This window comes from Nansenia antarctica, assembly GCF_963989245.1.
Source record: "Nansenia antarctica genome assembly, chromosome: 8".
Lineage (NCBI taxonomy): Eukaryota > Metazoa > Chordata > Actinopteri > Argentiniformes > Microstomatidae > Nansenia > Nansenia antarctica.
Genome location: NC_137678.1, coordinates 45,675,751 through 45,685,557, shown reverse-complemented (window position 1 = coordinate 45,685,557; position 9,807 = coordinate 45,675,751). Strand labels below are relative to the sequence as shown.

The 9,807-nt window shown below is 45.9% G+C and overlaps 2 protein-coding genes across 2 annotated transcripts; both read left to right on the top strand.

Moving 5' to 3' along the window:
* Positions 1 to 3,582: 3,582 nt before the first annotated feature.
* LOC308164272 (kelch domain-containing protein 10-like) lies at positions 3,583 to 4,665 on the top strand (the record flags this gene model as incomplete). Its single annotated transcript, XM_080538409.1, has 1 exon — positions 3,583 to 4,665. The coding sequence occupies one exon, from the start codon at positions 3,583 to 3,585 to the stop codon at positions 4,663 to 4,665; it is 1,083 nt and encodes a 360-aa protein (XP_080394535.1).
* Positions 4,666 to 6,382: 1,717 nt separating this feature from the next.
* On the top strand, positions 6,383 to 8,614 carry LOC308163643 (HAUS augmin-like complex subunit 8; the record flags this gene model as incomplete). The annotated part of the gene is made up of 6 exons (XM_080537816.1): positions 6,383 to 6,493; positions 6,776 to 6,879; positions 7,139 to 7,297; positions 7,536 to 7,677; positions 7,872 to 8,013; positions 8,500 to 8,614. The coding sequence occupies exons 1-6, from the start codon at positions 6,385 to 6,387 to the stop codon at positions 8,612 to 8,614; spliced, it is 771 nt and encodes a 256-aa protein (XP_080393942.1). The 5' UTR covers positions 6,383 to 6,384.
* Positions 8,615 to 9,807: the final 1,193 nt, after the last annotated feature.

The following is a 9,807-nucleotide window of genomic DNA, read 5'->3' as shown; positions in this document are numbered from 1 at the left end:
TGTGCCCGTACAGAGCAGGAGCTGAACTTGGAGGCGTTCCAGTATAGGGAAACCATCATGTACCGCTGCTGTCAGCCCGTGGCTGCTGGGGACGAGCTGCTGGTCTCGTATGGAGAAGAGTACGCCAGACAGCTGGGGATCTCCTTCGACCTCCTGTGGGACGTGAAGAGCTCCTCCAAACGTACCTCTCTCCCTCCCTCAATCTGTCACTCTGACACCTGTTGGCTAATGTCAACTTCTGTATCACTATTATGCTATATAATGTCTCTGGTTTCAACATGGTTGATGACTGTTTTTACTTTGAGATGATAAACAGATGTTTCTCTGAGTCTCATAGACGACATGTGATTTGATCTGCATGTTATCTCTCTCTCTCTCTCTCTCTCTCTCTCTCTGTCCCGCTCTCCCTCTCCTCTGTCCCTCTCTCTCTCTGTCCCTCTCTCTCTCTCCTCTGTCCCTCTCTCTCCTCTGTCCCTCTCTCTCTCTGTCCCTCTCTCTCTCTGTCTCTCCTCTGTCTCTCTCTCTCCCCGTCTCTCTCTCTGTCTCTCTCTCTCTCTCTGTCCCTCCCTCTCTCTCTCTCCCTCTCTCTTCTCTGTCCGTCTCCCTCTCCCTCTCCCTCTCTCTCTCTCTCTCTCTCTCTCTCTCTCTCTCTCTCTCTCTCTCTCTCTCTCCAGAGACGTCTTCCAGAGGCCCACAACCGTCCCCCACAACCACAGACAACCCCCTCGCTCCTTCCAGAGGCCCACAACTGCCCCCCACCACCTCAGACACCCCCCTCGCTCCTTCTAGAGGCCCACAACCACCCCCCACCACCTCAGACACCCCCCTCGCTCCTTCCAGAGGCCCAAAACTGCCCCCCTCCACCTCAGACACCCCCCTGCCCCCCAACCGCAAACAGAGACACACAGACAAACCTGGACCTCACCACTGTGTTCTGTGTGGGAGGGGCTTCACTACAAAGAATAGTCTCATCAGACACAAGGGCACTCACACTGGAGAGAAGCCTTATCCCTGCTCCCAGTGTGGTAAGAGCTTCAGTCAAGCAGCACACCTGTCTGTACACCAGCGCACTCACACTGGAGAGAAGCCTTTTCACTGCTCCCAGTGTGGTAAGAACTTCAGTCAGTCATGTGATCTAAAGAGACACCAGCTCACTCACACTGGAGAGAAGCCTTTTCACTGCTCCCAGTGTGGTAAGAGCTTCAGTCAAGCAGCACACCTGTCTAAACACCAGCGCACTCACACTGGAGAGAAGCCTTATCCCTGCTCCCAGTGTGGTAAGAGCTTCAGTCAAGCAGCACACCTGTCTGTACACCAGCGCACTCACACTGGAGAGAAGCCTTTTCACTGCTCCCAGTGTGGGAGGAGCTTCAGCCGGTCAGATACTCTGAAGCAACACAAGTGTTCTAAAAAGAGGGAAGGACCGGAACTTTAGATTTTACTTAAAGATGTTAAAGTTGTTTAAGATGTTAAAGTTTTTAAAGTTAAAGTTGTTAAATTTAAAGTTGTTTAAGATGTTAAAGTTGTTTAAGATGTTAAAGTTGTTAGAGTTGTTTAAGTTTAAAGTTGTTAAAGTTTAAGATGTTAAAGTTGTATTTATACTTTCTACCTTTTTGTACATAATATAGTGATATGATTAGAACATGTACGTTTTTTTTAATATTGGTCATTAATTCTGTTAATTTATAGAACAGATGATATTTAATGAATATGTTTGTTAGAACAATTAAATAGTGTACATAATACAGCTGAATATCCACCCCTTCATCTGTCAGTGGATCACTGACTTCCTCAGCAACAGAAGGCAGGATGTCAGGATGGGCCCTCACCTGTCTCAGCCCTGCACAGTTAACACCGGTGCTCCTCAGGGCTGTGTGCTCTCCCCCCTGCTCTACTCCCTGTACACCAATGACTCTGGTGACACATCTGTCAAGACCATCAGATATGCAGATGACACCACCATGGTTGGCCTCATCAATGACAATGACGAGACCGCCTACCGGAGGGAGGTCGGCTGCCTGGTGTCCTCGTCTGCAGCCAATGAACCGGAACTCAACAACACCAAGGCAGTGGAGGTGATTATGGACTTCCGGAAAAGGCTCCAACTCACTCTCCACTGGTCATCAATAACTCCCCTATCACAATAATGGATGAATTACAAGTTTCTGGGCACTACCATCTCCAACAAACTAAAATGGGATAACAACATCACCCATCTAGTTAAAAAAGGCCAGCAGCGCTTGTTCTTCCTCCGTCAGCTGAAGAGACTCCACATCAGTCGTCACATCATGGTCCAGTTCTACAGGGCCGTCATAGAGAACATCCTAACATCTTCCATCACTGTCTGGTACGACTCTGCGTCTGCCCGATCCAAGGCCAAGCTACAAAGAGTCGTACAGACAGCTGAGCGGATCATCGGCTGCCCCCTGCCTCCCATCACAGACCTCCATAGCTCCAGATCACTGAAGAGAGAACGCAAGATTGTGGCTGACCCCTCACATCCACCTCACAGCTTGTTTGAACTACTCCCTTCTGGACAGCGGTACAGGGCCACCAGGTCAAAAACATCACGACACTTGAACAGTTTTTTCCCCAAAGCCACAGCCCTCCTCAATAACTCCTGATCATTGGACCTTGCACTTTACATGTTCTTGCACTAAGTTGTACAGTATATTTATTCACTCATATTGGTACTGTATATTTTGTCTTGAGTATTGTTGTATTGTCGTCTTGCTGTTGTATGTACTGTAGCCTGTTCAGCATGGTAGACTACCAAGTCATGTTCCTAGTGCTGCACATGGCGAATAAAGTTGAATTGAATTGAAATGGTTTGTAAAGTTTTGATGTGACAATAACTTCTCTTCATTTTCTGTTGGTGTTCTTGAGTGTTCTGTTATATGTTTGTTTTTGAATTCTAGGATTTATAATAATAATAATAAACTTTATATAGCACCTTTTATCAATTACATCTTTGTTTATTTCTATAATTCGTATGGTCGTCTTGACCCAGACGTTACGGGGCTTCAGCTGGACAACGGGGCTATTTCCAGCTCCATTCACTTCGAATAACCATAGCGCTTGCAGCGTGCCTTGGTGACTGTATTCGGAAAAGTGGAACTTTACGCACGCTGATCAAAGGTACTGTGGTAAACCTACTAGGTGCCATACAACCACTCTCCGACTCCAGTTTGGGCCGCTCCTACCAACTGAGGAGCGTTCCACCACGTTAAGCACTGTCGACGACGGGTCCCCATATATAAATGAGTTTCTTCGACATGTTGACCTGTATTAGCGAGGTGTACTTCGCTGTCCTCTGGGTACATGACAAAGCTGTCAACGTCAGGAGGCGGGGAGGGTCACGTGTCGTTTGTTTTGGCCGCGCGCGGCTCAGCCAATCGGAGCAGAGACCGTTGGAGTTCAAACCCTCTGCGCGTGCTGCGGATGACAACTTGCGCCCAGACAGACAACGTTAGCCAAGCCGCCTCAGACACTCACACACACGGTCTGAACACAGTAGGATTCTGTCTAGAACTCTTTTATGTAACGTTTTTTTTTCTCCGGTTGACTTGGATCTGGGGAAACATGGAGGACCAGCGGAATAGATTCGAGAAGCTGTCAGAGAGGCCTCCTCTCCGAGTAGCAGGTCATCGTACTCCCCCCGCGATGAGCGGCCACCGCTGCGTGGCCGACAACACCAACCTGTACATGTTCGGAGGGTACAACCCCGACTACGCCGGGCTCAGGTACCACTTCAGGTACCACTTCGCCACGAGCACCTGGCAACAGATCCGCACAGAGGGCTACATGATGGAGCTGGCCATGTCACGCATGTCCATGTCAGCCGTTCTGCACGGCAACAACCTGCTAGGTTGCACCGGGATCCCGTTCGGGGTGAACACACACGTCTACAACGTCAAGTACAAGCGGTGGTCGCTGCTCAACTGTCGAGGAACGAAGCCCAACAAAATATATGGACAGGCCATGGCCATCATTAACGGCTTCCTGTATGTGTTTGGAGGAACCACAGGGTACAACTACAGCACAGACCTGTACAGGCTGGACCTGACCACCAGGGAGTGGATCCACCTCAAGCCCAACAACCCCCTGCCGGGGGAACGGTACAGGCATGAGATGGCACACGACGGACAGAGGATCTACATCCTGGGAGAGACCTCCTGGACGAACTACCCTCTGGACAAGATTCACGCCTACAATCTGGAGACCAACTCGTGGGAAGAGATCGCCACCAAGCCTCATGATCAAATAGGGTACCCGGCTCCTAGGAGAGGTCACAGCTGTGTGCAGTTAAGAAACGACGTGTTCCTGTGCGGCGGGCACGACGGGGAGCTGATCCTGGCGGACCTGTGGAAGATGAACCTGCAGACGTTCCAGTGGACCAAACTGCCGGCGGTGATGCCGGAGCCCGCCTACTTCCACTGTGCTGCCGTCACCCCGGCTGGCTGCATGTACATCCACGGTGGCGTGGTGAACATCCACGAGAGAAATCGGACTGGCTCCCTGTTTAAGATCTGGCTGGTCGTGCCCAGCCTGCTGGAGCTGTGCTGGGAGCGGCTGCTGAAGGCCTCCCCCCACCTGGCCCAGCTCTCCACCGTGCAGCTGCTCAACCTCGGCCTCACACAGGAACTCATAGAGCGCTTGAAATAGGGGAACGGACGGACGGACAGAGAGACGGACGGGATGGGAGGAGAGGAGAGGAGAGGAGAGGAGAGGAGAGGAGGAGGAGAGGAGAGGAGGAGGAGAGGAGAGGAGAGGAGAGGAGAGGAGAGGAGAGGAGAGGAGAGGAGAGGAGGAGAGGAGAGGAGGAGAGGAGAGGAGAGGAGGAGGAGAGGATTTATTTTGAAGAACAGAAGTGTTCTTCTGCCTACGTAGCCCCGCCTTAAAACCAAAAACAATGGGATGCCTTTTAATATAAAATTTAAAAAACAACTCCTGCTGATTTGGAAAGGTACCGAACTATATTATTAACAAATTAGATAAAAGATATATGTATGTACTGCAGTAGAATGATGTGAACAGGCTAGACGCAGCCGCTACCAGTGGAGCTCTCTGCTGCTGTGCTAATGGCTGCGTTCGTTAATTCGCTCTGAGAGCGCCGGAGCGCACACTGGATTCAACGTCATAAAGGGACCAAGTCATTTGATTGGACAAGAGGCATTGCATGAGTGCTGATCAGATTTCCAGAGCGAATTTACGAACGCAGCTAATGTTTTTGTTGTTAACTGACAGAAGTAATTACAAATAAGTATTGCCGTGCAGTGTGGAGGGTTGTAATGACAATTCCCTAACTTTTGTTCAAATTCTTGCAGTTCTAAAGAGAGCGACAACAGCAACCCCAATAACAATGGAGCTAGAAAGAAAATCAAATGTAAGTTTCCTTGAACTAGCTAACGTTGCCTTTGTGAAATACACTTTTAAAGTTTCATGAAACTGTCATATTCATCAAAAGTTCTGATGCTACAAATAACGTTCTCCTCGTCCTCAGCTGGGAGTACAGCAGTGAAGTCTCGATACCTGCAGCCTGCAAAAGCACCTCTTTCTAAGGTAAGATGTTTTAGTTCATGACTTGTCTCATTAATTACCTCTAGGCCTATATATGCTTTTTGTTTTTGTCATTGGTTACGAGAAACTACAACCCTTTGGAGATGTTGCATTTTGAGATAATGCATTTAGCAAATCTAGTCTATTGCCTACTGTCTGAATTTATAGTCAAATCTCACAAAGCATTGAATTGATTCTAACATATCAACATTCTATCCGGTTGCATCCCTCTGTCTGTCCACAGAGCAGCTCACTGACCAATGAGGCCACCAATGTGTTGCCACCAAGGCCAGCCTCAGAAGCCGGGTGGGGTTAAACCACGGATGGGCACTCCCCCAAGACGCTCAATGGCGCCTCAAAGTCTTCCAACTCGTACGTCATGAATAAGTGATTTCCTTTTAAGTTTGTCCATACCATAACCCCTGACAATAACCATGTTTATGTTTACCATTAGATCAGATGATGACTTTATTATCCGCAGTATATTTTGTTTGAGGCATTGTGTATAATAAGAAAAATTGTGTGTAAACAGAAAGTGAGAGAGACAGAAACACTATGCTTATTTGATGTTCCTATATTTTGGGCATTGATGTCATGCTATGATCCCACCAGGGGGGTATTCCGTCAACTTTAATAATAATATTATGCCCACCATTATTGACCTGTGGGATATTCCATCAACGTCGCAAAAGCAAAGTCCTAGATTTTCCTTTAGCGACGTTGATGGAATACCCCACAGGTCGATAATGGTGGGCATAATATTATGAAAAGGTGTTTGGTTTGTGAGCGTACTGCCATTCACTTAAGCCTGTTTATCTTTCAGCAATGATGTCCAGCCTACTTGAGACTTCACAAATGGGACTAAGTGTGCTACAATCCACAATCTTAGACGGCCACGTTAAGCGCCCAGACTTTGATCTTTCAATCATTAGAGGTAAACCCCATGCATTTTCGTTTCATGGCACTGACAACTCTTAGGTTGTGGGTTTGATTCCCGCTGGGACCATATATTCTGAGAAATGTATATGCACTCACTGCAATGTAAGTCACTTTGGATAAAAGCGTCAAATGGCATATATTATTATATTATAGGACAAAATACCTCTTTTACAAGGGAGACAGGTATATTTCACTCTAATTCAGGTCATGAAGGTGATTGATGAATGTGAAGTGGTAATAACACCCAGTCCCATGCTTTTCTTTACCTGTTTTTCAGAGAAGACAGTGTTACAGAATGCAGGAGAACCTCAGAGGAACAGCGAAGATGAGAAGAGAATTGTCGAAATGCAAACATTCCTGTTAACCTACATCACAGCCAAGGTTTGAGGAAAAAACGATTATTGTTTTGTCTATTTTCAAGACAGCCAAGTGGGACAGCGTCATGTGGTCCACTGTGGCTCAGCTGGTAGAGCATGGCACTAACAACGCTTAGCTTGGGGGTTTGATTCCCACTGGGAATCCCATATATACTGACATGTATGCACTCACAGCTAAATGGCATATATGATATATATTATTATCGCAGTAGATGTTATTACCTTCAGGACTCTTATCATGATGGACTGGTGTTTGAAATCAGATGGAGAGTAACACAGAGAAGTTGAAGGCACAAGCGGAGGGGCGTATCCTAGCAATGACGGAGAAAGAGGAGAAGCTACGCAAGCAGGTCCATGAGAAGAAGCGCCAGTATCTTCTTCTGGAAAAGCGCAAGCAGATGAATGAATTGCTGGATTTGCAGGTCAGAGGCGCCTGTTTCTGAGCCGTTTGATTTCTCTCCCATGGCATTTTGATTTGACTTAATGTCAACAACTTGTGTTGAACAATTGTGTTATCGTCTTTTTTTTTTTGTATCTTCAACTGATACTAAATGAATGATTTGTGATTGAAGTGGCATTGAAAAGGTTTATTGAAACATCCAAGTCTGTCATCAGCTCCAGGCTTTGATGAGGAATATGTGTGTGCTCTATTGTCCTCAGATCGCAGCATTAACTCCTGTGGCTGCGGCTGCCCAGCGCTTCACAGAAGAATACAAATCCTTTGGCACAGCAGTGGACACCACCCGCCATGAGCTGCCTGTAAAGAACCTCCACATTGAGGGGGACAGAAGAGAATTCCTGGGTTGGTTTAAGTTTATTTCCTTCAGTCAATACAGCAGAGTTCAGAGCATTTGGTAAAGAAAAAACAACTGTGAAATGGAATCCTGAAGAGGGTCAAGTTTTCTACACGTAAAAAAGGCGATTGTCTACAGTGTTTGTGGTCATTCCTGGTGACCATGCCTGTGATGAAACCCACGGTTCTTCTCGCCCTCTCAGGTAAAGCGGAGGCGAGCCTGAAGGAGAGTGAGGAAGTGTTACAGCAGTGCACCCTGGGAGCTCTGCATGGCAACGCCACGTCTGCTGAGTGCCTGAGGGGGGTGAAGACTGCTGCCCAGGACATCAGTGAGCAGCTCTCAGGGTATGACCACAGAGTATCAGTAGAAATGAATGAATGCTTTATTTCTCTTTTTGGAAACTTTTTTCGTCACAGATAGACATGCATACATTAGTTTTGTCACTGCTTAAGTTAGTCTGTTGATGTGACTGGTAACAAACAATTGAGTCCTGGTTAGTGAATCTTGTACTTTAACTTGATGATTTTTTGGCATTCAAATGAAGGGTATGTGTTTAGCCTTTTGGTCTCTACTTTGCAAATGTTGCAGACTAAGCCTAGTTCTGACTGATACTTTCAACAGAAAGAATTAATCTTCATTGTGTTTTAATCTAGGACTAGACAGTCTAGGAAACCAGCGCTTGATGATTCATTTGTGAATGGAATCTAAGTAAATTGACACTATGGACAGGCAATGTGAAAGAAACGAGGAGGATATGAAATGAATGACTTGTTGTGATGTGACTTTGGTGCTGGTAGCTCCTCTGACCGTAGGGTGTCCTTCCCCCTCAGGGAGTTCTCAGCACTGCTGGAGCTGTCCTCCCTGGTCAGCCGCCAGACGGTCCACATCCAGCAGTCTCTGGAGGAGGAGCAGCTTGGCCTGACCAGAGCACAGGCACTCTACTGAACCTTGTATAGAATGGCTATGAATGAATGAATATATTACTTTTTTGTAAATTAAAATATTTTTTAGCGTGCGGCTCTCTCTAATTTCTTAACTGTTTGTCACTTGGGTCCAGCGACCGGAGTTATTTTTATGATATGCGCATTATTATGATGATGTCTCTATAAAGAAAACTTGTTTTGTAAATAAAATAAATCCTAATTGACTTCGGTTTCAACAACCTGTATTATTTGTTTGCAAATGCTTTTTACTCAGAAGTTACTACCCTGTTATTGTTTAAAACATAATCAATCCATCAATCAATGTTGAATAATAATCTATTAATTTATCATAATGTTTTAAACTCTTTCACATTTGTTACTTCCTCTCCAAACATGGCTGATTTTTATTTATTTATTATTTATTTATTTTAAATGAAGGCCTCCTTTAGGCTACAGGTTGTAGCAACACCTCCCTCTAGGGGGGGGAATACATACAGAAGTTGATGCAGACAGAGAGAAGATATATATGGGCAGAGATCTGTGCCACTAGAAACTGAATTTGAATTACTGACATTTGAATTTGAATTGCTCATTTTTAATACTTACATTAAAAAAATGAATTTGAATCACATAATTTGAATTTGTATTGTTTAACTCTGTTTTTCAATTCAGTTATTCAAGTTAAACAATACAAATTCAAATTATGTGATTCAAATTCATTTTTTAAATTCAAGTTGAGCAATTCAAATTCAAAGTCAGTAATTCATATTCAGATTCTAGTGGCAATGGCGGCTCCGTCACTACGAGCCGAGTCGACACGGTGCCACAACGCGCAGACCCCGGGGGAGGGTCTTGCCACCTGGGCAAGTTAAGTGCCTTTTTAATGTGAACAGTTGTTAGGAGCGCCCCAAACTGGAGTCCAAGCTGTTTTTATTTTAAAAAATCCGATCCGATCCGTGAGTTAGGTGATCGTTCCACCCCTAGCCCCTGATGGTTGGCTGCTCTGTCTCTGTCCAGAGAGGCCTCAGAGTTATAGGGGTATTTAGTGGTCTATGCTATGGGAAGGATCACCAGTTTGAGCTCTTTATATAGTCTCCCCGGGGCCAAAGCGGTCAGGCTTGGCTGGTGAGACAGAACTCAAGACAGACCTGGCAGTCTACTCTACCCACTTTCTACGAAAATGCTGTCACAAAAGTCACAATCTATTATTGAACT